Source organism: Balearica regulorum, chromosome 13 (assembly GCF_011004875.1).
Source record: "Balearica regulorum gibbericeps isolate bBalReg1 chromosome 13, bBalReg1.pri, whole genome shotgun sequence".
Taxonomy (NCBI): domain Eukaryota; kingdom Metazoa; phylum Chordata; class Aves; order Gruiformes; family Gruidae; genus Balearica; species Balearica regulorum.
The window spans coordinates 20,872,275-20,899,254 of NC_046196.1; the positions used below are offsets into that span (position 1 = coordinate 20,872,275).

At 48.0% G+C, this 26,980-nt stretch overlaps 1 protein-coding gene across 4 annotated transcripts; it reads left to right on the plus strand.

Annotated features, from left to right (window-relative positions):
* The first annotated feature begins 980 nt into the window (after nt 1-980).
* ZDHHC1 (zDHHC palmitoyltransferase 1) lies at nt 981-22,498 on the plus strand. 4 transcript variants are annotated; one of them, XM_075765328.1, is made up of 12 exons: nt 981-1,128; nt 2,057-2,223; nt 3,393-3,611; nt 5,979-6,154; nt 6,543-6,644; nt 7,449-7,573; nt 7,909-8,067; nt 11,976-12,088; nt 17,189-17,274; nt 17,881-17,974; nt 18,956-19,064; nt 19,408-22,498. In XM_075765328.1, the coding sequence occupies exons 2-12, from the start codon at nt 2,158-2,160 to the stop codon at nt 19,824-19,826; spliced, it is 1,668 nt and encodes a 555-aa protein (XP_075621443.1). In that variant the 5' UTR covers nt 981-1,128; nt 2,057-2,157; the 3' UTR covers nt 19,827-22,498. The 4 variants fall into 4 exon arrangements, with proteins under 4 accessions (XP_075621443.1, XP_075621446.1, XP_075621445.1 ...); XM_075765330.1 differs by having other exon boundaries at nt 982-1,128; nt 2,149-2,223; XM_075765329.1 differs by having other exon boundaries at nt 983-1,128; nt 1,981-2,223.
* Nucleotides 22,499-26,980: the final 4,482 nt, after the last annotated feature.

The following is a 26,980-nucleotide window of genomic DNA, read 5'->3' on the forward strand; positions in this document are numbered from 1 at the left end:
GCCATGCTTCCTCACGGCCGGGAGACTTCCCTTTTGCAACAGCTCTGGCAGGAGCCAGCAGCATGGGTGGACAAAGCTGCAGCTCCGCAACTCGCCGAGCGCTCGAGCTGTTTCCCTGCTCTGCGCTCGAGGAGGGTGAAGAGGTGCAACCCCCCCACGCTCCGTGGGCACACTCCACCAGCCCCGCGCAGGGAGAGCCGCCTTGGGGGCTGCAGGTTGAAAAGGTGACGAGGGCCTTCGGGGACAGCTAGCAAAGGACACGCCGCCCCCGGGACGCCCTTCCTTTCACAGACAGAAGCCTTCTTAGGTGAGTGCCCAGCCGGCTCGTGCCAGAGCCCCTCGCACAAAGCAGGCGCTGTGCGCAGAGCGCGGGCGGCACATAAAGACCTCCTTATGCGCCCGCCGCCGGCTCTGCTCGCCAGCTCCCGGGGCTCGGCACGGCCGCTTTGCTGGAAGCCGGGGTGGAAAAGCCTTCCCCCCCCGGGTGCAGCGGGGTTTGGGCCGGCCTTGCCGCGTCACGAAAATCCGCAGCTGGTCCATGCCGACCGAGGAGAGAGGCTGGGATGCAAAGTATTACGAGGGTAAATATTTATTCCTGTGCATGAGGTGTTCCAGCCAAACCAGGCACCCCAAACGTGGTTTTGCACAGGGTTCTTACACCCTTCAAAGCTCTGGGTACAACACAACCGGACTACACCCACACCACCGGTTCCTAATTGTAGTAAAACTTTTGCAAAAATTCCTTTCCCTTTTGGGCACGAAGCCTTCGCTGAGTATTCAACACCCGGGTGTGGGGTCCTCGCTGGGCCCGCAGGCCCCGGTTACCGGGGCCTGCGGGCCCAGCGAGGACCCCATACCCGGGGCCTGCGGGCTCAGCGAGGACCCCACACCCGGGTCCGTATAGAACAACCCGTATAGAACCCGGGTTCCTATAGAACAATCGCGCTCGGAGGTTTTTTGTCCCCTACGCCCCGCCGTAGCCCTGGCTGTTACCATGGCGACAGGCCCAGCGGCCTGTGTCCGAGGAGAAGCCGGGAGCTGCCGTGTAGGCCTCAGCCGGGGGCCCCGCTACCCGCCTGGGTATGAGGCGGGTACGGGGCCGCTGTCAACCGCCTCTGCGGGGAGAAGGTGAGGAAAAGGCGGTGGTGGAACAGCAGGGAGGGGGAAAGAGTGTGTGTGTGTGTGTGTGTGTGTGTGTGTGTGTGTTTACCCGGCCCTTCCCAGAGAGGCTGCCCGGGAAACCCACTCGCTCAGCCCGGTGTCTGCCCGCACGTCCCCGGGAGGTGCCGGTGCCCCAGCGCTTGGTGTCGGGTGACTGAACATCCGAAGGGGTGAACCTGATAACTCCCAGCTGAATTACCGTTAGCTAGTATGGCTAATCAGCGTCAACTCAGTTACCGCTCCTCAGTCTCCGGTGATGGAGTAAGCCCTGATGGTGACTTCATACTCTGCTTTTTTATATTGAGTGGTTTCTGTAGCTGAGTAGAAAGGAGCACTGGGCATATCCAGAGTGTAGGGCACCCCACTGGGAAGGGAAGAGGCTGTATCCTCGAGACTCTTCACATACAGCTTTGTTTTTCATCAGTATTGGTGGATAATCAGCACATCAGCTCCCAGAGAAGCCGTGGAGTTGTAAGGGAAAGGCAGGAGGAACTTTGCTTCTGAAACCGGACAGACGAAGCATTGCACGTGGCTTTCTGCCGCCTTCTGGGTGGGCCTGGCTCTCCGGCCAGGCTTTTATTAGGAGAAAGGAGAAACTTGGGGGTTTCTTCAAATAATCTGAGCGGGTTTTTGTAAACAGGTAGCTCAAAGTGAAGCACAAGCAAGTTTTCAACAACCTGATGAGAAAAATATCACATGAATAGTAACTGTTTCTCGTCATTGATGACCCAGTTGCCATGTAGCAATTTGAACTGTGAGTGCAGGCAGATACTGCTGATTTCATCAAAGACTGAAGTTAGGATTTATTTTTTTTCCCAGCCCGATTGTTGGTAAAACTATGCTGATGAGCATAAATTACATTCTTTGATGTTCTCACCCACTACTTCTCTACCAGTTGACCTCAAAAGACATTCCCAGCCCTTTGCCTGGGACTGATGCAGCACTGTTGGTGTACCAAGATCTGAATCGTTCTGCTCGTTCTTTCAGCACATTGGCATGCTTGCTGTCTTCTGGCCCTTCGGCATTTTTCTGGTACTGGAACCGTTATCAAAAATACCGCAGGTGAGCTAGAGACCTCCTTCTTTTCTTTCAGCATGCTCATGTGCAAGTTAATCAGACTAATTGAAGTTGCTTATCCCTGCTAGATGTTAATTTAGCATCCTCTTTAGTTACTCGGGAACAGTGAGCACGGTCCAGCAGAGCTTCTCGGTTTTGCAATGCTACCCTATTTTGTACTCCGTAGTATCTGTTGCACCTGAGTTTTCCGTGAAGTGGAGCAGCCCAACTCTCTGTTGTTAAAAGCTCATCCTGGTAAAAGAAAAGCAACAACAAAATAATCCAACACAAATTGAAAAAGGGAAAAATCGCTTCTGAGCTCATAGCTGTTGTGCAAACAGGAATCATAAGCATCAGGAACTTTCCAGGTTATGGTTCGTAACTCATCTTTGCACTTCAATCTTGCTTTCTCCTGCCAGGAGTCCAGACATTGTAGGACAGCTGAATAATCAAGCTGCTTCCTGCGTGGATGTCCTGCATACGTAACTTTCTGTTCTGTTCTTCTAGCAACGGTCTCCTTTATACTCGTGTTGTGGAGTAACTCCTGCTTCTTTTCCCCTTTTTGTCATTAAATTATCCGCTCACTTTTTCAGCTCCTAGTCTTTCCACTTCCTTTGTTGCTGACAAAGGAGTCTCTGTTTTCTTGGATGCTGTGTAGCGCTAAACTGCAGTTCCAGACCACGCGCTCCAGTGGGGCCACCCGCCCTCACTACGCTTCTCTGCCCTAGCTGGAAGGAAAACATGAGCCAGGTGAAAGCATTTGTTCTGCCATCATCCATAACAGCATTCTGACACGAACACGTCCCCAGACAACAGCATGTCATACTCTATCTCTGGACTGCCACCAAAATAGCCTCCTTGCTCTTTTTTTACTCAATTTAGGTCTAGAACCATTCAAAGACTGGCAAAATCTGCAAGTTTCCCTTAGCTGAAAGTTTGGGGTATTGTTGTTTCGCGCAGACATCAGCACTTGCTTTTAGAGTGTGTAATTGTTTTTTCCCTTTTGTTACTATCGATCACAAATCCCCTGTGCAGAGAGAAGTCTCTCCTCAGATGTGTCATCATTTTAGTCCCTCCAACTTTCTGTCCACCTTGGAGCATATCTCCAGGTCCGAGGCTCAGTCACGATATTTTCGTATCGCATATTTTTTGTTTTCCATTTTTGATTTCTGTAGATGAATATCTGCAATAAACCTCCTAATAAGACAGCTCCAGAGAATTTGGGCGAAGCTGTTCCTGAGGTGCAGGTCCAACGCGCTCGAAGGAATGGCTGGAGCTGGCCTCTGCACCTTTTCCAGATTATTGCCTGGTTGCTGTACCTCTTCTTTGCACTGGTTGGCTTTGGAATCCTGGTTCCTCTCCTGCCCCGCCACTGGCTGCCTGCTGGCTATATCGTATCCTTTGGTCAAGAGGAGAACATGGACTGTAATAAACTATTCGTGGGGTTTTTTAAAAAACAGTTGTTAGGTAGCATAGAAAGCAAAGGAGAGCAGCTGAGCCAGAATCTTTTTCTGAACTATAGCCAGAGTCTTGATCTTCTCCTGCCTGTAAAAAACAGTTATTTTGAGATCCTCTCTGCCCTTCCATTTTAGGTAGGCCACTAACGTTCTGCTTGTCTCCTTTATCACTCTCTGTTAAGGTTACTATCTCTGCCTCCAAGACTCTTTTGCTGTCTACTTCTGCCTGTGTGTCTCCTTTGCTTTATATTATTCCTCTACAAGTCTGCTGCAGGGTTTGAGGGAAGTCATGCTAAAAAACCCCTCCTGAAACATCCTTGCTGTGATGGGCAGCCAAACTTCCCTGTGCTGACCAAATGAGTCTTGAAAGTCAGCTTTATATGCTTATGATTATATGGTGTGGTTGCTTGCGATAGCTGGTGGTTGGATCTTCTCCCAGGCCCTTCCCTGTCCTCTGTAGAAAATCTGTGAACCTCAGAGGAGGGATTTGTCGTGGGACGGTCTTGAGCAGCAGTTTAATACACGTGTGATTGCCCTCTAAAGGTGGGCAGTATCAGAACATGAGGTGCTTACACTGTGAAGGCATCTTGTCTTGCATGCTGCCCAGCAAAGCCTAACTCAGCCCGGCCTGATGTGTTTTCCACCTCCCTAGAGCTGTGCGTGCTTGCTGCTCCTGCAGCTGGGAAGGAGAGGGACTGGAGATGGGGTGTGTGATCCCGATGCTCCCAGCGCCACCTTGTCTTGTCACCTGCACCCGGGGAAGGAACTTCCTCGTGGCCAGAGCCTGGCTTCTGGTGGACTAGATCGTCTGGGGCGTTGCAGACTGGAAGAGGGTATCCTGAGATTTGAATTTAGTAGTTTAGCTGGTGAGGGTGTATAATTTGTGAGTGTTTGTTTTTGTCATCTCTCCTGTAATATCTTCCTGGTGGGAAAAAAAAAAATTGAGTGGCTCAGTGCCACTTTGCGCTTTCTTAGCAGAACCAGATAACCAAGAAGTATTATAGAGTGAGTCTTGGGAAAAGTTCTGAAGAGATGGGATATGCACTTACATAAATCAGGTGTATAAATTATTTATGTCCATGGAGCCTTTAATATGTTTGGGATGCTTTTGCTTCTCATTGTTTTAGTTACACCTGTGTGATTTAGGCATTAATAAAATTAGCTCACAGTGGTCTTGCCTCTACTTATCTTACACAAATCCTTGGTATTATGACTGTTCAAACCTCGTGAATTTGTCTACCAAATATCTTCATAACTCAATCTAAAGTCATTCTAATTCAACAGATTGTATCCTAAAGTTTTACTATCAGTTAATAAAGCAAAAATGTCTCTTTTGTGTCAAAGGCAAATCTCTTCCCATTGCGCTACACCAGTCAGCTAGACCTCCAGTCAGCTAGACCTCCCAAAGACCTCCTTTTCTTCCTTACTACACTGCTCAATTTTCCATAGGCCTTAGTACAATCAATGATGTGCACGTCTGGGTGTATAACAAACGAACCGGGAGGTTAATTTTTGCACACATGCTCATTTAGTCGCAGTATATTGCGAAGCAAACTCTCGAGCACAGTGGCACTCGAGGCATGCAGGGTTGCTGCTTTGTATTTGTGTATTCTTAAATATTTGCATATTCTTTCAAAATATTGGCAGTTACTTCAGGTGTCTGATCAAAGGTACTGCTACTGTGTACTTGCTCTGAGTTGCTCTGGCGTTTAGAAGTAAGAACCCAAGCGGGTAACATTTCAAGAAACAATGACAAATCCTGGATACTGACTGTAAATTATGTGGGATCCTAGTTTAAAGGGGTGATCCTCTTCCTTGGGATTCTGAGTGGGGAAAAGGAAAGCAAGGTGATCAGTACTAGTTCCTTGATGTGATTTTTTTTCTTCTTTCTTGGAAGTTTGGTCTTGTGAAGGGGCGTGTGCACAGCCTTAACTGACTGTTCCTTTCCAAGGAGTCTATATGGACTAAGAAACGCGGACCTGTGTCAACAATCTGCATGTGGGGTGTTATTCTGGTAAGTGAAGGTAACTTTTAAAAACTCCTGTGCTAGGAAGGACATTTCTGTGAGGCAGAGTAGTACATAATAAGGAGGGTTGTTCCTGTGGATGCAGTTATCTTTTTCCAGAGGGTTTTTATTACAACACAAATGTCTCCGTTGATAAAGCTCAGACTAGTGTGCTGCAATCAGTTATATAGTGATTTCTAATTCTAAGCCATATATTTCTCATCTGTGTGGGCTTTGTCTATTAAGAAAAAAAGTATATGCATTAAATCCCTCATACAATCCTTAACTGTGTACTTCAGTGTCCAGGAGTGTGTTTTATCTACCATTTAGTTGTTCATCTTACTGCAGTCTCCATTGATCCTGCGGATGCAAATGTGCGAGAAAAAAACTATCTAGGGCCTCTGGCCACCTTCAATCGTAATCAACATGCACATGTCATTGAAAACCATCATTGCCATGTCTGTGATGTAGATGTGTAAGTATCTTCTCTTTTCCTTCTACTACTCTGTCTTCTTCACCATTACACTTCACCATTAGTCTTTAATGCTAGACTATGAGATGGAAATTGAGCCCCTGAAGCTCTACAGCATGAGTTAAACTTCATCCTGTGGCAGGGCTTGACATCCTGCTGTCACGTGTGCTCGTGGTTCTGTGTTTTATTTCATCGCTCACAAGTTGTGTGGAGAGGACTGTACCGTTCCGTGTTACCTGGATGTTGGTGTTTGACCTAACAGCTTGTAACTTGTGCGCCTGTATGTTTGGGTATCGAAGTATTCCTGACGTAGAAGGTTTACTCACTGTTACCAGGAAAGTAACTGGAAAGGCACGGTGCTGCCACGCTAACGCCACCCTTTCTTTGGCAGGAGTGCCAAGTCAAAGCACTGTGGAACTTGCAACAAATGTGTGTGTGGCTTTGATCACCACTGCAAATGGCTCAACAACTGTGTAGGAGAGAGGAATTACTGGTAAGAACCCCTTCTCTTCCCGAGACTCTCCTGCATCTCAGTCCAGTCTGTACTCAGCCACACAGAACCGCTTTTCTTTCAGACCCCAGCTGAATAAAATCAGTCGTGAGAAAACTAGATGGAAAATGCAAGCGTGATTATGACATTCAAATAACCGGGGATAAAACTCCTACACTTAGAATTTTGTAGCTGAACATCTATGAGTGAAAACAGAGAACATCATAATCTTATTATTTGGTATTAAGAAAAGCTTATGGGATGTTAATTGGGTGTCCTTAATGCTTCTGAGAGCTGGAGTGGGAATAGCACCGTGATTGTGCTGTCCCCATCTCTGAAACAACCTGCATCCAGATTGCTTTCCCTACGAGACTTGCCAGTTGGCAGGAGTTGCAGCAGCATATAGGCACCTCTAATCTGTGCCGGGTTTGAGATAAAGAGTAAGGAGGCTATCGCTGATTATTGCTTCTCAGTTTACTTTCCTGCACTAAAACCACGTGGAAAGCAGAGAGCTGTTACCACTGGCTGCCACGTTACACTGCTTTCAGATTTTGTGCAGGAAGCTTTTTGTGTGTCCTAGATACACGTGACTGTTTTATAACCACGGTTACTGTAAAGGGTCACAGTTCAGTCCCTCGGGGTAACAAATCGGAAATAAGACTGTTATCCAGTATCCGTCGTAAGTGTAGGAAAGCATCACAGTAATTTGAGATAGCTGTCTGTATCTCCATCTTTACTAGAGGCTGGGATTTTGAATGGTATGTGTGATGTTATTGAAGCCACTCAGACGTCTCACCTTCTTGGCAGGCTCTTTTTGAATAGCGTGCTGTCTGCCATTCTGGGCCTTGGGCTTCTGCTGCTCGTCGCTTGCTACGTCTTTGTGGAGTTCTTCGTTGATCCCGTGATGCTTCGCTCCGACCGGCACTTTGATGGTACTAGCAGTGCTTCAGTTGAGCATCCTGTGAATCAACCAGCGTATCTCGATGTGGGGTTGGATTCTGTGGGCTCTCCCCCTGAGGAGGAACTCCATTCCTTACTCCTTCAATTTTATATTTCTGCAAGAGTATCTCTGCCCAGCTGGACAGAATGTCTTTCCTTACTGAGCTGACTGCTCTTCCTAAAGGCCTTGCAGACACAAGATTTCTTAGGCCTTCAGTGCAGCTACTTTTGAGTTAACAATATTTCCAGCTGTAACATTTAGTTAAGAGATATTTGATACCTGGACAGTCTACTTACCTCCAATTCTTTTTTTTTTTTTTTTTAACAGCTCTAAAGAACCACACGGACCGCTGGTTTGTGTTTCTCCCTGCAGCTCCTGTTGAGACTCAGGCTTCTGCTATTTTGGTCACGGCTGGGATTTTTATTCTTCTGAGCCTAATGACCGTGATCCTGCTAGGCCACCTCTTGACCTTTCACATCTATCTCAGTAGGTATTGTGTTCCTGTCATCTACATCCCTGTTTCATGTTCTCTTAGCTTCTTCTACTCATTCTGCATTCACTGCGTGTTCACCCGTGTCGCAAATATACACACATTGTGCAAGACTGCCATTGAAAAGGTAGAAAATTTGGGTTTAACATTAAACATTTGGTTTTCCCGCAGCACCAGGCAGGCTTATCAGTGCACGTGCAATATGGGGTTTGCGTTGGGCCTGTGCATTTATGGGTCTAAGCTATGTTTTCCTGGAACTGAGAGCAAGTGGGAGAGCAGTAGAGAGGCCAGGTAGGATGAACTGGTTCATTCCAGCTCAGTGCCAGCAGTGGCGGGTTCAGTTCGGCTCCGTGTATGGGCTTTGGGGAGTCTCTTCGCTCTTCCTTATGAAAGAAGCCTGTTTCTCTGTTACCCCAGAGAAATGTGGATGGTATTGATCTATAATTCTCATAGGAGGCCTGACATCCATGTTAAGGTCCCTTTATCGACGCAATAAAACTCGTGGAATTCAGGGGAAGAGTTTTTTAGAAAGGCTCATCATTAGATCTCCTATTTGTTGCTCTGTCAAGGAGGGATATTTATGTTTGTTTATGTACAGATGGGCATCAACAACTTTTTTTCAGCCATTGTCTAAAATGAAGCCAATGCTGTTTGGCTGCCTGACGTAAGTGATGACGAGAAAAGGTCTTACACTTGCAGTAGTCGGTGGTGCCAAACCTAGGGAAGAAGGGATGTGGTGGAGGAGAAATGAGGATGGCGGTTACAGAGGATCCTTGGGTGGATTTTTAGATTGTCACTTAACAGCGATGCAGATGCCAGCACAAACTAGGTCAGTGCAAACCAGCGCAGCTCCAGAAGGAAAACAGTTACATGGCTGAAGCGTAGCATTTGAGGGGTGAATGTTGCTCTGCTGGTGTTAGCATTACAGTCAGTGAGGTCATTGACTGTCGTTTTCCTTTTGCAGCCTCTTTGGGCTTAACTTAAATTTGCTCATGCTGCGATTTGGCTTTCTTGGTGGAATTGAAAGTTGACTTTGCTGTGTTAATGGCGATGCCTGGAGATTTCAAAGGTGCATCTAGTGCTGTAGAAAGACTAAAAGCATAACAAGGCTGGGGCTGCTCCAGGAAGATTTCTTTTGGATGAAAAAGAAAGGATTATTTGGTTTAGTACGGAGTGGTATTTATCTTGTCTTTGTGTACAATTTCCACAAGAGGGTGCTCCTTCCCTGGGATAAAGACATGCTTTCTCTTGCCAGACACAAACGTGCATGTGTTACCCTAGTTCTACTCTGGGTTTGGGGGATTTTTTGTTGCTCGTCTTGTGATTTTTTTTTTTTTTTTCCTCCTTCAGAACAAATTTTGAACCAAATTAACTTTTATTTCTGTCCCAATTTTAAATCTTTATGACTTACATGGAAGCAGAATTTAATTATTGTTAATTTTTGTTAGCATTTTATTACATTAAAATCCGCTACCCTATTGAAACTGGTTCCAGCTGTACAGAAGTGTGGTGTGTTACGTCCTTGCTTAAAAGGAGCGATGTTACCACATCGAAGCATATATTGTGTGTTACATATGAGTATGCATTACATTTACAACTGGGATTCAGGGAGATAAAGTATGTCTGGTTTAAATTCCTTTTATTTCACACCTGTAAATGTCAGTAGTCTCAACTGAATGCTTTAAGGTAGACAGTGTTGGACTGAACTGTCTAACTCCTTTTGGGACTAGAAATACAATTTACCAATTAAAACATAATTACTGTTCCTGAGTGTGGTGGTTTAACCCCAGCCGGTAACTGAACACTACGCAGCCGCTTGCTTGCCTGTCCCCCCCACTGGGATGAGGAGGAGAATGGAAAAAACCAACTCGTGGGTTGAGATAAAGACAGTTTAATAGGATAACAAAGGAAGAGAATAATAATGATAATATATAAAACAAGTGATGCACAAATGCAATTGCTCACCATCTGTGGGGAAAAAAACCCTTGATGCCCAGTCTGTTTCCAAGCAGCGATCCCACCTCCTGGCCAGCTTCCCCAGTTCTATACAGAGCATGACGCTATATGGTAGGGAATATCCCTCTGGCCAGTCCGGGTCAGCTGTCCTGGCTGTGCGCTCCAGCTTCTTGTGCACCTGGCAGGATGTGGGAAGCTGAAAAGTCCTTGACTTTTAGTGTAGACACTACAACTACCCAGCAACGACTGAAAACATCAGTGTGTTATCAACATTATTCTCATACTAAATCCAAATCACAGCACTATACTGGCTAGTAGAAAGAAAATTGACTTTATCCCAGCCAAAACCAGGACAATAAGTTTTTCTTCATGAACCTTTTTTTTGTTTTCCCATAATTAAATTGCAGAAAGAGAATAGCACCCCTGTGAGTGGTGTTGTCTATAAGTTTCACATTTAAAAAACCATCTTAAGTCAAATATGACTATAAAATTTTAGAATATAGCTTTGTTATAAGCACAGTGAAATTTTCAGAATTACTGCCCTGATTTTAATTACTCGCTTTAATCACTCAAAGGGAAGGAGGTAGGTTATTCTCAAAATAGTAGGTTCACGTATTAAAAATTACCAGTCTTGACTGAGACTCAGTTCTAGAGGCATTCAGTGAAGCATGGCACTGCAAAAGTTTGGAGGAAGGATATATTTTTTTTTCTTCAATACTGAGAGGCTACTAGTAAACAGAATAAAAAGGAAAAAATAGTAGGGAATATAGGAAAGGAATATAGGGAAGGATATGGTGCTCTTCACAGGCTATGGGTATATATTGCACAGTATGTGCTGCAGTGTTATCTGGCCAGACAAATGCAGGGTTTTTTAACTAAATAGGTCTATTAACAGTGCAACTTTTAAAATATTTTAAGTGTTCAGAAACCAACAAACTCTAAATTAAAAATGGTTTATAGCTCTTTGCTTATGAAGCAATATTCTGTTTCTCAAACAAAGCATACGGTACCATTCTAGGAATGGTTGCCAGCACCCTGCACCGTCCCCTTTAAATGCATTCAGTAATCACTTGACTGCAGACTCATGTTCATTTTTATGCTCTGTCTTCCTGGCCAAATGGATCTTGAATTTTTTTTTTTTATTCATGAGATTACTTCTTTAACAGGAGGGGCACCTTCTCCTCTGCTCTCCCTCTCTTCCCTGTGAAGTACTCCTGTGTTTAGGGCATGGTTTTCAGAGGTGAGGTGTTACTGATACAAATGTTTTCAGGCAGAGGAATGATTTTGGTCTGGATGTCCCATTTCCTGGGTATCCACTTTAAGTACTATGCTACTGTAAAAAGGAAGAATGACTACCAGGCCGTGTGCTACAAACCTTCAGCATCCATTTCTGGGTTTTGTGCTCTAAAAATACCCAGGCAGGGTCATTGTGGGAGGAGTGTCTGAGTTTTGGATCCTCGTAATATTTTGGGTTTCCTGAAGGAACCAAGCTGCTCAGAAATGTCACATGCTTTTGGTCACTCCTGGAAGCAGATATGTTTGTGTGGGGGACCTTAAGAGCACATAAACTCGGGTACATGGAAACTCTGGACACATCTATTTGGCACCAGACAAGTTGGGCATTTGATGCTCACTGTTCTGGACATTGTCGCAGCCTCCCCTACGTGACACGCTAACCTGCTGAATTTCTTTTCTCCATTTAGCACCGCATACCTTCTGCCTGAGCTTTCTGTCCCTAGCTGGTCTTTAAGGTCCCTTCCAACCCAAACCCTTCTATGACAATAAAGGATATAGTAAGATGTACAGTGCAAAGGTACTTCTGGCTTAGAGTATCAGTCTGTTCGTGTTTATAGTTACTATTTGATTGTATAGTTATTCAAACTGTTTGTGTAAGTGTAATCAGGGAGTGGCCTTTCCTGCACTGACAGCTCTCTTTCTTTCCTCCCAGTGTGGAACAAACTGACTACGTACGAGTACATCCTGCAGCAGCGTCCCCAGCAAGAGGCGAAAGAGGTGGACAAGCAACTGGAGCCTTGTCCCTCCCAAGCGAGACCCAGTCAGGTACTCATACTTTCAGTCCACTTCTCAAAAACAGACTCACTTATCCGCAATGTAAAGTTTGCTTCACTTTTGCGACCTCTGAATTTTAGAGGCAGTTGCTAAAGATAAGACTTTAGAGGTACTTTGGTGGAGTTGAGTAGGATGTGAGAGAGTGTAAGGCCTGTAATTTGATGAACACTTTAGGCATAAGCAAGTACCGCTTTCAAAGGAATCAATCCCACCCACTTTCTTCTCCACCACTTGTTTTGGGCTTGCACTATCTATTCTCTTCTGCCAGCGCAGCTGTTCATTACAGTCATGCGGTGAACAGGGTGGGGGAACTCATCTGGGTAAGAATTAACTTTATTTAAAAAAAACAGTTGAGCTCGTGTTTAGCTGTCCCAACTCCCTCCCATTTGGTTCACCAAGCAGTCACATAAATGCCTGTGTCAGCATAAATGAGGATGACTGAAGAGTCAGCTAATATTACCAAATAGTTTAACCATCTTGAAAAGGAAAAGGACACCAATAGTGTTCAGAAATGACCCGGATATCTGCTTTTCCTTTAATTGAGCCTACGTAGTAGTAAGGGTCCTTGTGATTACCGTGAGGTTGATCTGTGTCTCTGCAGAAAGACTTCTACAAGCACTTTAATGCTATTATGCTCTGCAGTGGTATACATATTCTGCTACGAATTGAGAGGTTCAGTGTAATTTATTTTGCCGCAAGACAGCTCTGTCCCTGGACTTACTCAAAATTTGACTGGACAAATTTTGTACTGGCTTTGACAGGGGGTTGGACTAGAAACTTCCAGAAATTCTAAATTATTCTGTGATTCTGTGAGCCCCTGTAACTCTATCTAGCTTTATGCAAGTAAGTTACCTACTATACAACCAGTTTTATATTTCATAAGAAATTAATTAAATCAAAGCTTTATCCAAGTATTCTGTGTAGAGATACTGGGATCTCTGGACTCATAGTTTTTCTCTATCAAAGCAAAGGGGTAAATGAGTTAATTCCCTTTCGTACAATACGGAGACCCCGGTTTTTCATATATATTTTTTTACCGTCTCGGAAAAATTGAAGTTTCACTTTAAACAGAGGTTTCCATAACAACAAAAATATTTGGCATTTTGTCTTGTAGAGCTTTGCTTACCATGAAAATTAAAACAGTAATAAAGCATTAGCTCTAATCATTTCCTAGTTACTGAATTTTGATTGATACTGAAAATACATTTGAACAGGGGTGGACTCTGTGTGTGTGCACATTTGGAATGTAGACATTCAATGATGTTCTCTTCTCTGTGCTGGTGCTTGTCTAGATATGTGTGAATATGGTTAATTTGAAGCCTGGAAGAAGCAGGGTGAAAAGGAGCACTGTATTTCAGAACTTCAGTTAGTACCTTGGGGAACAAGAAAGACTGGATGATGCCCAGTAACGTTTTTAAGAAAAATGTTAACCCACCAGATTTTCCTTGTTTCATACATAGCAACCAGAGATAAACACAAACAAATAGATTGCAGTAGGAGGACACCAAGTGACTTGTCTTTTGTAAGCTGTATTGACTGCAGCCTTCTTTAGCTTGAACACAGAAATCCTTTGTAATTGATCCAAGATGTTGCAAGCATAAAGTGGAGATCGCCTTCTTCCCACTTTTGTCTTAACTGCTCATTCATTTTAGGGGGTAAGAAGAAACATGTATTTCCCTTTTAATCCTTGGTTTTGAGCCTCATTCAAGCTTGGGTGTTGGGTTTGGCTTCGGTTTTCCGTATTTGTCTGTGATAAAGTCTTTGGCTATGTTCAGGTTAAGCATTCATGTTCAGGATTCTTATGTGCTTGTAGAATCCTTGTCAGAACATGCACAAAGTCAAAAGCACTAATTTTGCACACTTGAGTGGTTCAGATGTCTCAAAAAATGCAAAACAATTGGACATTTTGCCTCTGTTACTATACCCAAAGCAGCATGTTCATTTAGCTGTAGGCAGTTGCATAGCAGTCCAAATAAATATGAACTAAACCACAACCGATGCTTTAATGCATAATTGCATTCATACCAGGGAGCTGGCTTTCATAGGGAGGCCAGCTGGCATGTGATTTTTTTTTCACATTCCTAAAGCTTTGAACTTGCTTTGGACACTGATTCAGGTTGGTGAGGTTTGAATTTTAAATAATAAACAAGGATTTTACTCAGCATCCCTCATATTTTCAATATTGCTTTTCTCTTCCAATGTCTGGTTAAGATGAACCAGGTCTTCACTCTCAGCCTCAACACTTGCAACAGACCCACTTTCCCTAGGACAAGAACCATTTTTTCCTGTTCAATTCTGCCTCCCCTTCAGCCAGACAATGTTTCAGGGCACTAGCTGCCACTGAAGTGGAAGATAAGATCGGCTGCAGCAGGCAAGGGAGCTGAATTCATCCTCGAGTTGTAACCATGAATCTTGGGGTGGTATTCCAACTCTAGAGGAGGTCTGAGCACGACCAGGTTTTGCAAGGCGGTAACGAACTTGGACAGTCTGTAGACTGAGCACTCTGTTTTCAGCAAGAGTAAGAGCTGAATCCTAACAACCCAATTGCAGAGGGTGGCTTTGTCTTGCCGTCACAGTTGAAGGATGCTGGCTGTCCTGCTAATGACTGGGGAAGCAGAGGGAGGCTGGGACTCCATGCTGTGGTTGTAGGTTTTGTCACATGGAGAGAACATTATATTTTTTACTGATTGAGTCTTCTTCCATTTGTTTCTGCCCGTCAGCTCTAATGGTTTACTTTCTTTTATGAGGCTGCTTTAGTTATACATAATTTATAGAAGGCTGAAGTGAACAGAACGGATTTTAAAAAGCTCTTTCATTCCTTGCTTGGGAAGAAGTTGTTCATGTTATTCTCAAGCTGTATCATTTATTAATCTCCTTTAAAATGCCAGTCCTGCAGTCCTGTTTGTATGTGTCCCAATCGTTTTCAGTTACTCCATGCAGTCTAACGAGGACGTCTCTGCTGCAGCTCATTTCAGCCATGGCGTGCTTTCCTCTGAAAAGACCCGCATCTCCCCCCCCACACGCTTACGGTGACACGAGCTTGTGCCTGTCTCCTTCATTTGTAGCTCAGGTGCACGAGGCTTGAGTGTAAATGTTAATGATGTAAATGTTGAATGGAAACGTAAAGGTCCCCAAGGAGCTTGGAGGAAACATTTAGGTACACTTTGTGTTCAGTCGATGGTCTGACTTGAGTTACAAGTTCTGTCTGAAATACATGTGGTCAGTGTTTGCAGATTATTAATCCTGCACGTGGATAAACCCTGCATATAATGGCCCCAAACAGCATAATTGTCAAATCAGAAAGTTCTAACATTTGGGATTGCTAAACCAATTCCCTTCAAATTTTATGGTACCACTGATAAACCAGCTCCATATTCCTTTCCACCTCTTTTGTTTTTTCTTTACAAGACCAATTAAACTCAGAGCATGTTACAAAATGCAACAAGCCTGAGGTCTTTCCAGTTTGGCAGCTCTCTTATCTAACAATTACAATTACCAAGAGTCCAGACGTTGATGCCAAGATGTTCAAAAGCAACTAGCAATTTTGGAAGTATCTCTTCTGGCGTATAAAGAAGGCTGGCCGAAATTGATCTGACACTGGCCAGTTGTGGATGCTGAGAAAGAGTCATGGGTCCTGTCACTCTTCTCTCTGCCTTTTTCCAGGTCTTCTGCGGGGAAAGATGCTGGAACGCTATAGAGAATCCAGTGTGTGGGCTGCCAATGAATTTCTTCAGTAATATGAAATGTTTTCTGTTTTCTTTTTTTATGCCTTTTCTTTTCATTCCTATCAGCTGAAATTGTTTCTTGGCTGCCACTGAATGTGCAGCTCTATTAGTTCTTTTCTAGTTCAGAGACCATTGCTTCGTATGTAAAGTTTACACTACTTTTCCTACATGCATCGCCTTACATCTTTACATCTAGAGATACTGATTTTCGTGTGCCATTTTATCACCCCATAATTCAGTATTGGAAGAATCATACGCAACTCTTTGCGGTTGGCTTTCATTTTTATTGCCTTACATAAGGGAGTATCATCACCAGCCTTCATCTCACTGTTCTGCTCTTTTGTGGATTGTTTATGAATTTGTTGAGGTGCAGAGGCCCTGGGTCTCTCAGGAACCCATTTGTGAGACGTCCAACTTTGACTTCATTTTCTCAAGTTTGCTGTTCAGACAAATAGGTCTTCATGAGCTTGTTTAAGCTTTTTTTTGGGAAGCTAATGCCTATCACATTTAAAATCCCTCTGGCTTTACCACCTAAAAGTTGCCTTAAAATGTGTGTGTGCACACTAAAATGTTTAAGAGGAAGTTGTCTTTCTAATTATTCAAATTTAAGAGCAGTCAAGGTTCTCCTGAGCAGGGTTTATCCTTTTTTGACTTCAGGCTTCATACCTTGCATCGCTTGGTACTCTGACCATCTCAGCTGTGTCCTTTTGAGGGAGAACTGGGAGCCCTTTTCTGTAATGCAGACACTTGGATTTAGGAGGGTTATTCCTTGAATAATCTTACATATTTATGAAAGTTTGTAATTTTAAAGTTCAGGATGGAATTACTTTGAATTCATCTGTACCTGAGGCAAATGAGCCATATATCCCATTCTTTTTTAAAAACCAGCACTGTTATTGGCCATACAGGATTCACACAAGAAACAGAAAATATGTTTTTCCTGTATATTGCACGCTTCCATTTTCATCACCTCCATTTTGAATTTAAAGGAAGGTTTTTGCATTCACTGCTCAACTCCCATGATTGAACTGTATAACTAATGGAGGCTTTAAGTGATATTTTGAATGTGGTCCCAAGAGATGATTAAGCTGGTCTCCATAAGTGTGCTCTGATTTGATTTTGAATCATATGAAATACTGGCTGGACTAAATGAATGAATGAGGGTCTTCTAATGGTCTCAGTCGTGCTTTTTCCATCTTAAGCAGCATACTCCTCCTGAGTTTCAGCTCTGTTAGCTGTAAGGACAGAAAATGTCTGGTGTGTTGCTCAGGAAGGAGGAAGAAGAGATCTCTGTAGTGAAAATCCCTCTTCTCCACTCTGTGTCCATATTGTTCTCAAAATATTAATTTTTTTTTTTTTTTTCCAGGAAGCAGAATTTTTTTCAGGTAGTCCTGGCTATACAGGCCCTGGTATTCAAGTAGAGGAATTCTCAACAGTAACTTCAGGAAAAGGGTGAGTAAAGTTGTAGATAGGACGTTTCCCAGCAGTATCTATGGTGAATGGGAAATTGTCACCAAAGTCACTGATGGACCCTAAGAAATACCAAGGAGGATAGGGAGCACCAATGTTTTGACCAAGGTGTGGTGAAATCTTTGCATTTCAGGAGGGCAAATACCTGCAGGAGTACTTGCCTCCCCTCCCTTGGGAAATATCTTTCCTAGAACACTCTCTTTAGGCTGGTTTATATTAAAATTACTTTAAAGCGGCCTGATTTGTCCTGTAATTCCTGTATCGAGCTAGTTATAGTTCTATGATTTCAGGTTGTTGAGAGATGAAGCACAACAGCAAAGTCTATAACACAGGCGAGCACTCATGGGAAAACAGCATTCTTGTCTCTTAGTTAAGCTTTGCACATTAACTCATGTCCCTGGGGAAGGGAGAGGAAACCCTTAGTATTTTCCACAGTTGAGCAGGAAAAGTTTCCCTGTAGTTTTGCTGGGAATGCTGTACAAGGCAGGGGATGCTTCGGTCAGGCCGACGTGTATGTGCAAGCAAAGTGGGCGTCAGAGTTAAGTCATGTCTAAGGGAAGCAACTTGTGTATCTGCTGTGTGTTTTAGCTTTTCAAAGCTCTACATCGGCAGCGATGAAGCTGACCCCGGGCAGAGCTCCTCCCCTGACCTCCCATCTCTTCACTTTGCGGTCCCTTCTCAGGTGAGCAGGGGACTCGATACGTGCCATAACCTCTGCAGCTGGCGATTCCCCAGGTTGCATGGGCACAGTCTCGCTCTAGTGCAGACGGTGACTGCCTCCTTCATACACGTGCTTTTCCTGTCCTCGGCGTGTATCTGCAGGGATGGCTGTGCCTTGGAGTCACTACGTCCAAGTGATGCTCTCCTGTCTCAGCTTGCACGTGGGATCAGATGTATTCTGCAGTTCCCTCATAAGCTCGCAGCTCAGCTCTAATACAGCTGTAATACAATTTCTGCTGCTCGAGTGCAGTTCAATGACTGTGTCTGTACTGCTTTGTTGATGCACATTTCAGTAGAGCAAAATCTAACAGTTTATATGTTCAAATATGGGTGTTAAAGCATCTGCCCCTGGAAAGATGCTGTGTGTGGATATGAAGCTTGAGGGTATGAAACAGCTGTCCAAAGTCAAGTTTTCTGCACTCTTGATATCGATGGATGTACGTCCAGATGCTCTCCCCACTTGCTCAAATGGCAGGTGGTGGTGCTCTCCCCCTTTCCTCCAGGCTTATTAATCAAAGTCTTATCATTTAGATGATAAGAAAAAAATTCCTTTTCAACTATATTTGTATTTTGGACAAGAGCTTTCTCTCCCTTGGGATGTCCTGTGCTATGCGACTTTTGGGCCCCTCTTCTAGTTTCAAATGCATTTGTCCACCGGGGTGTCATACATCCTCCAGATGCATGAGACAGCAGCTTAAAGGTACCTACACACAGAGAATCGCTGCATGCAGATAATGTGTGTGTTTTCGTTAAATACCTTTTCTCTATCATTGCTTTTTAGTAACTCGGTCTTAAACTATAAAATATTCTGGGTCTTTGGTCATATCTAGTGATCATTATTAAAAATAGGAAGAATTGAAAAGAGGTAGCATTTAAAAAAACTGTCTCATTACTTTGGGCTGATGAAGTGACTTCCCTTTTCTTGGGCCACTTGCTTTCACAGCGACAGAAAAAAAGAAGAAAGATGACACATAAAGCTTCCTCCTCAGCAATGGACAGCAGATCTAAAACTCATGCTACACCTCGGCCCTCTTTCCCAGATCCTCAGGCAGGTGAGAGTGCACCAGTCAGCTTCTTGGCTTCTGGACTGGATTTCTGGCTGCTGGCACACAGAAATGAAGTGTGTCATGAAACCCCAGCACTGGCAGGAAGTTAACTTGCCTAAGAAGGGAAGATGAGTGCTTCTGAGTGCTTGGAGATACTCTAAAATGATCAGACTGGGGTACACTGCTCAGTGTAGAACTCTGTACCTTTTCATATCTATTTTTGCATAAATATATGTATGATTTTCTTTAACACTATCAGAGTTCCTGGGCTTGTTTATGTCTCTGTGAGGTTGAGGGATCTCTCTCTCTCTCTCCTTAAGCTTTCTTCTCCCTTTCTTTCCATCTGTAGAGTTCCCAGCCACGGCTGCTGCCACCTCACCTTCCCACAGACATCAACTCTTAGTGCCAGCTTTTACTCCGAGAGCTCCTGTGCCCCCCAGCAGCACCGGCCTCATCCAGGCAGCGGGACCCCCAGCTGACTATCACTCAGAGTCCGCCGAATCCATGGATGAGATTCCCGTGGCTCAAACTCGCCTTGGGAGCACGGCCCTTCATAGGCCGCCCAAGAATAACTCAAGCGACTCTCAACGCTATCCCTTGTCCACAGACAATCCCAGAGGTGACAGGAAAAAGAATCTGTATTCTGGGCACAAGGTAAAAAGGAAAAGCTGCCAGCAAGACAGACGCCTGGAACAAGACCTGGAACTTTTTTCTAAGACTCCTGCTGTGTTTGTAAGTAAGAGCAGTGGAGAACCTCATGTCTCTTAGGCCCAGCCCAAGTGAGAGCACATCTGAGCCACACCACAGAAAACGCACCAGCATGTGGGCAGACATGATCCATGCTTTAAGGACATAAGGACAAACACCACAGCGGCCTAGTGACTAGCTTTCCAAAGCCATAGCCTTTGGGGACAAGGCAAGAGCTTCTCTTTCTGTTTGTATGTTGCTGTTCAAAGACCTTAACTCCAGTGACTCTTGACTCTTATTCCCTGGAGGTAGCAGCGTCCCTTTGCCTGACGCTGTCCATCTTCCAGCAGAACCAGCTGAGAGGCAGTAAAAACCCCAGTGCGTCGTTTTTTCTGGCTGCTGCCTCTCCCTAAGGCAGGAACGCCCCCGAGCCCAGTTCCACTCTCCTTGCCAAGGGGGAACGGTCTCCCCTGGCAAGGATGTGCCCAGGGCTGCCACTGGTTAAGGACTGCAGCGTTAGTACTCCGTAGAGGGCTGAGGGACTCGTCCCTGCGCTGTGTGCTTGCCGTCAGGCCGCAGTGAGACATTTCTCATACTCGACCAAGGGCAAGAGGCAATAAGGTGGTAAACCTGAGCTAGGCATGTTGCTAGAGAGAACTCGAGCGCTTTCCAAAGGAAAGGGCTGTCCCCTCGTGGCCCTCCGCACGCTAGTACTGCAGTAACTTTCTGGGAGAGTGTGTGGAGAAGAACATCTCTGCTGTTCCCTGCACCCTGAAAACTACATTTCCCATCTGCCTACACCCTGTCGGTCTCTGGATCGAGCGCAGGGGCTTCAGCAGGTGGTCAGGAAGTAACCTCAGGATTGCCCTGTCCCTGTACCGCCCCAAGCCAAGTCCACCACCAGCAGGTGCTCAGCAAGGCAGCGTAGTTTGACCTGCTCTGCCTCCCTAGCACCCACAGTGCGGCTTTCTCCTCAGAAGCTCTGGGATACAGCAGGTCCCAAAACCTTTCCATTCCTGGGCTGCCAGATCCACATTAGTCCACAGCCAAGCTTGGAGTCTCTGTAGCTCAGAAAAATCTGTCAGCAGACACTGGGGCACGTAGCCAGTGCCTCGAGTCACGGTACCCTGAGAAGCGAGAGCTGTCTGGGCTGCCACGCTACAGCGCCTCGGCTTTTCCTGCCCTCTCAGCTTCCCCAGGCAGCATGCCCCGTTTCAAATTCCTGGCTGAGCGCTGAGGCCAGGGCTGCCAGCAAGCTCAGATCTGCCCAGCAGCCAGCGAACCTTGGTGCCCGAGATAGCAGCTACGCACGTGTCCCGACGGGTCTTGCACCCGGCATGGGTGTCCCTGACACAATTTGTCATTTGACAGCCATGGCACCTGCACAGCCTTGGCGCCCTGAGCAGCTGGCTTGGCCGGCTGCACCGTTTCTGGACAGGCCCCCGGCGGTGCACGCTGCCGGTGTGTGTGAACACACAGGTACCCCAGCAGAGAAGAGGAAGCCTGGGAAGTCTTTATCACCCTACCAAATGTTTTGATGCATGGAAACCACAAACAACCCTTTCTCCAGAGCACAGCGGGGGCAGATTAGGGAAGGACAAGACAAAGTGGGGTGCTATGTGAGTCGAGCTTAGCTGTTCCTGCCCTTCCCTAGCTCAGTCTGCGAGCATTCGTCAGAAACGGTTCAGAGCAGGACAGGATATCTGGGAACAAATGCTCTTTGGGCACAGCTACCACAGGACAGGCAGGCTCGACTTCCAGCTTTGAAGTACGCATTTCCCAGCCCGGATGTTGCCATTCATCCCAGTACTTACACCATCTCTATGAGGTGCACACAAAGTCCACTTCCCCTGGAGCTTTAGCCCAGATTTCCTTCTGGAGAGCTCACATCAGCAGAGGCAGGAAGGTGCCCACTGTATGTCAAAAGCCTCTGCCCGCTCTGCCAGCACCCCTGAATGCCTCGGAAGCAGCCTAGCGTGTCACCTGGCCAACACCATGCTGTGTGGTGCTGGTGCAGCGGATGTTGCAGAGCAGTGGTTGCCTTCAAGGAGAAGGCAAAATGCTGCACCTGCTCCTGGAAACGCGCGATCCTTGCAGAGCTGAAGCTGGAGCAGGGGAGTCCTCCCTTTGCTGAAGGGTTTGCGGGGTAAGTGTGCCTCAGAGACAGGACCATCCAGGCCGAGCAGTCCTTGGGAAATTCTGGCAAAGCAGCGTAGATACGATCACTGATGTGCCATGCTTCTCTAAAGGGTTGTCTACCATCTTCTCTGTTGTCTGATCTTTGACTCCTGAAAGAGCTAGAATGAGGAGCCTTGTCTCTTCATCAAATTATGGGAGCCATTGATCAGCAAAAGTGAAGTCTCACGTAGCTGGTGAAGTCATTATGTCTAAATTTGCAGGAAGGGTTGGCCTGTGGTCACACTCCTCACAGCTTCCCTTGCTGCTGTGCTACTCGCTGGTGGTGCGGGACCAACCCTTGTCAACCACTGATGGATCCTGGTTAAAGTCCTTCTAGTTGTTTCCCCTCATGTCTGCTATCATCCCAGAGAAGTACACCCTGCAGTAATGCCGGGCTCAGGGTTTTCAAAGGCCCCTCCACCCAGGAAGCATTGGTGATTTCTCTCCAGGAGGAGCCCCTGAGCAGAGCTCGTGTGTTTTCTTACCCCTTGTCCATGCAGAACCTGTCCCAAAGTCATGTATGGAGTTCTTTAGTAGCTCTGTCCCCAATAAAATTTTCTATGCCCTTTGCTAAATAGTTTCCTCTTTTTTTTTTTTTTTTTTTTTTCAGTCATTAATTTATCTGCCCAGTTGATGGTCCCCCCACTTTTCCCTGCACCTCTGATGTCCCAGCTGGGCTTAGCACCTTAACCTGTGTGTGAGTGACAGCGGTCCCCTCTCCGTGGGTCTCTACAGACTGTCCTCCCCTTCCCAGGCTGGGCTTACCTGCCAGTTGTCCTACTGAGAACGGCCCGTAAGCCCCAAATTCCTCTGCCGCACACACAGACGCCCCTGAGAGGGGTCTCTGCCCCAGAGTCCCTGACAACCAGTGCAGAGCCCCACACACTGCTGGGCTGTACTGGTTCTGCACTGCAGACTTCCCCACAAGGAACGCGAGCCCACGCTTTTTCTTGGAGGACAACGGGATGCCCCAAGGACCCTGATTTGGGAGTTTTATTGAGTAGGGAAGACGTTCTGCTGCTGCCTTCAGCTGAGACATGGAACATTTCCTCCACTACATCAAGTGCTGGAGGAGGCAGAATAAATCAAGGCTGCGAAACGTGCAATCTTGTGTCCGTGCGTTGGGGCCCCAGCAGGACTCTGATCTGAACCTCACGGGTGGCAGGCAGGACCGTGTGTGCCCCATGGCGTTCGATTTTTGGCTGGTTTTTGTGTTTTCACCACAACCGCATTACAGGATGACTGTTGAAGATGCGTAGTGGGCACCCAAGAGAGAAAACGGTGAGGCTGAGATGGTCTTTAGCTCCTGGGGGAACTGCTCTCTGCCCCAGATCCATTCCCAGCAAGGATGAACCTTCCCAAGTGTGGTTCAGCATCTCAGCCGAGCTGCTCCGTGCCGGGAGGGCTTTTTGCAGATGCCTCTTTGCAATACACACTTGCCCTGAGGACCCCGGCTTTGGGTGCTGTGTGTGGTACCCCACAAAGTCGTGGCACTTTTCCACGGCAGGCAGCTGGTACCCTTCTGGGATGGTGACAGCAGGGGCACGCACAGCCCGGGCTCGCTCCTTCACCACCTCGTTCATGTCTTTTTGGGACCCTAATGCTGTTACCCTGTTGGTTCAGGCGCCGAGGGCGTTTCTGCCACCGCAGCAAGGCACATGGCTGCTGCCCTGGGCGAGGAAGGTCCACAGCAGACCTGTGGCAGCAACTAGAAGGAAGGAGTCCCCTCAGGGTACCGCTGCAGAGGCCAGCGTGCGGGCAGAGCGGCCCTGGCCACCACCCCGGAGGATTGCAGTCACCGTGAGTTAACCCCTTGCTACAGCCCGAGACCATCAGAGAACTGGGTGAGGTGACAGGAGAACTCCTGATGCCTTCAGCTCCCCAGCGCTGCAGAACACTGAGGTCTGCCATCCCCGAGCACCTTCTCCAGCACTAAGATAAAACGGTTTTTTGCCAAGGCACGAACTCATCCATCAGCAGGAGGCAGCGCCCTGGACTGGCCGTTCCCACCACCAGCCGCTGCGGCTTTTCATCAGGAGCAAGCGATGCATTTTGCAGGATGGTGACAGCTTTCCGAAGTCCTCTAAAATCATAAATCGCAGTCCCTGGCCACTCGCCAGCGGCTGTACCAGGCCTCGCAGCGCCTGCTGTAAGCCTCAGCCTTGGCGTGGGACGTACGCCCTGCTTGCTTTCATCTTTGGGCGTGACTCAAGTTTCTTAGTTTTCTTTTTGAAGTCAAGGCGACCTCCCTCTGGGAAATGATTTTTGGTGAGTCTGTCCCTGGGCTCAGCTTTCAGCACGTCCTGAGAGCGTCTCGAGGGGCTGCCTTGAGTTGGGGGGGGGGGGGGCGGGGAAGGAAGCTCCTGCCAGAGGACGGAGCTTTTCCCCCCCCTCCTCTGCCCTGTGCTGTGCATCGCTGTGCTCGGCTCTGCACGCCGCTGGCACACCCGGCACGCACACACGCACGCCGCCATCGCGCCGCTCCTCCGCCCTGGCTAAGCCCTGTTAATGCCTTGTGGACACGCTGTTGCTGGGGTTACCGTATACATATTGCACAACCTCCGAAACACTTCCCTCTGTTTTGTAGCAACTTGCGGTAGAGAAGCAGCGTTCCCGCATAACCTCATCCCACGCCGCGTGCGGCCGAGCCAGCGGCTCGTTCCTGAAAGAAGTGACTCTGGGGAGCCTGCGGTGCCCAGCCCCGGGGGAGGCGAGGGGCGAAGAGGACAGAGGGGGAGCACAGAGAGCTCCGAGGTCGTGCTCGTGCTCTTGTGCGTGCTCTGAGCTGCACCCTGGAGCTATCGCAGCACTCCAGGACTCTGCGTGAAGGTGGGGAGATAGGCGGGGTCCTAGCAGGGACAAGCCTGGCATCTGAAGCCATGTCTCGGTGACACTGAGCTGTGAGCCTCGCTATGTCCCGGGTGAGCGCTGGAGTTACGCAGCTCATTAAGCTCCCTGGGGCAGGAGACGGCCTGGGAACATGCTGACCTTTATTGGGAATCACAAGAAGGGAAAGGTCCCTGGGGAGCTGAGCACCGAGCCGTGTCCATGCTCGTCCACCACATCACAGGACCTGTGCAACCTCCTCCTCGGCTCCTGTCAGTGCCACGGGCTCCGGACCAAGTCACAGCCTCCTCCCGGGCTTCCTTTTCCGGGCTGAGTGAGGAACCGCAGGAGCCGGCCAAGCACCGTGCTCCGTCCCAACAGGGCTGTCGTGGTGACAACAAATGCACAACAAACCCCAGCCCTTAGGAACCGAAACCTGACCTGCTCAACCCGACCCCATGGGGCAACTCGCCAGTGCTGGCTTGGTGCCCCCCTCTCACCCAGCTCTCCCCATCTGCCACCTCTTGGTTCTCCAGGCTCTGCAGCCCCCGGGGGCCGGCTGGAGCTCCGGCAGAAGAGCTGCTGATGTGCCCAGCTCCTGCTCAGCTCCTGCCTGCTGCCAGCTCGGTGAATGTGGGCTCTTGTGCTGCCTGCTGCTGCCAAGCCCTGCCAGAGCTGCTGTGGGCTTGCTGCTCCAGCCGGCGTTACTGGGGCTCCTCTCCGGAGCTGTCAGCTGGAAGCAGAGCCAAAGGCACCTGCTTCGGTGGGGAGCTGCAGGGCAAGCTAAGGACAAGGCTGTACCTTCAGCAAGACTTCACCACCCTCCCCGACATGGCAGCCCCAATTATTGCCCTCTCCCTAAAGCGGAGAGCAGGTGAGCAGCTCATCCCCACTTTCTGCAGGGTGGGACAACAGCCCGAGGTCCTGGCTGGCCTTGGTGGAGCTCATTTGAATTCCTACTTCACAGCCAGCCGCTTCCAAGCCTCTGCACTTTGGGATCTGCTCTCCTATTTATGAAGAGCAGGAAGCACGTGTGTTCAGGACAGAGTCCTCCTGGTGCCACCTCCTCCGTGCAGCGCCCAGGCTCTCTGGCCATGTCTGGGCTGTACCAGGACAAGCCGGAGGAGAAACACTCGTTGGTGATGTCTGCCTGGACTCTGACATCAGCCTGGTCCAGCCCTACTAGAGGAGCCTCCACAGCTGTCCTGCCCACCCTTGACTGTCTCCTCCGGGATGTCCTTGCCACCTGGCAGCCACGGGATGCCACGCTGCCTCTGGCTGGGCTGTGAAACAGGAGCTCCTGCCGATAGAGGAGTCACCAAGGCTGGTTGGGGGACGTGACGAAGTGGGGTCCTTTGTGGAGGTGTGACCATCTGGGGCTACCCAAAGTGGCCAGGTGCCGTGGCATGCCTGCATCCTCTGACACCAGCCCTGGCACTCACCTCTGGGGCGGGAGGTAAAGGCAGTGAGCACAGACTCGTGGAGTTGGCTGGTGGTCACCTCTGGAGGCCTCCAGAGCCTGCTCCAAGCCAGGATCAGTACGAGCGGGTTGCTCAGGGCTTTGCCCAGTCAAGAGTTGGCAGCAAGGTCCCAGCAGAGAACACGTGCCCCTCAGCCAAGGTGGGGAGATTGTCACAGGGACCGTACCCCAAAGCAAAGGGCTCTGGGTGCAAGAGCAGAACTGATACCCCTGGGCAGCTCAGCCGGGGGACACGCGTGTTCGTCCTTGCCCTGCAGCTCCGCTCAGGGACCAGAGCAGAGAGAGACCGCAGGATGCCAAAGGCTGCCTGTGGTGTTCGAGCTGCTGCCCAGCTCCCCAAGCCGCTGATTTACCCGCAGGACCCTGCACAGCAGCAGCAAACCGCACGCTGCATCCCCTCAGTGTGAAGAACTCCTGGCGATGCTGCGGCTGGCCATGCACGACACCCTGCGCCCGACGGAGCGAGGCCAGGGAGTGCCAGGGGAGCGCCAAGCTTGGGGCCGGCTCTGGGCAAACAGCTGAGGTGGGGCTGTGAGTAAGTGATGTGGGTTGTGTCGGGACTCCATGGCAACCACAATATTTGGGTGCTGCTTCAGCCTGCAGCACCCGCTGGGAGCCCCACGTGCAGTCGGGCTCCGGGTGAGGTAAGCCAGCAGCCACGATGGGCAGCGCTGGCATGTGGCTGGCTGTCCCCAGGGTCGCTCCACGGGTGTCCCACCGGGACGTGAAAAGGGGACAGGTGCTTGCCGCA

Excerpts from the sequence above, each read along its gene's own strand:
- ZDHHC1 (XM_075765328.1), top strand. The coding sequence starts at position 2,158 with ATGCTTGCTGTCTTCTGGCCCTTCGGCATTTTTCTGGTACTGGAACCG. Across the intron at positions 6,645-7,448 it reads GTAGGAGAGAGGAATTACTG|GCTCTTTTTGAATAGCGTGC; the intron begins GTAAGAACCCCT and ends CCTTCTTGGCAG. Across the intron at positions 8,068-11,975 it reads GACCTTTCACATCTATCTCA|TGTGGAACAAACTGACTACG; the intron begins GTAGGTATTGTG and ends CTTTCCTCCCAG.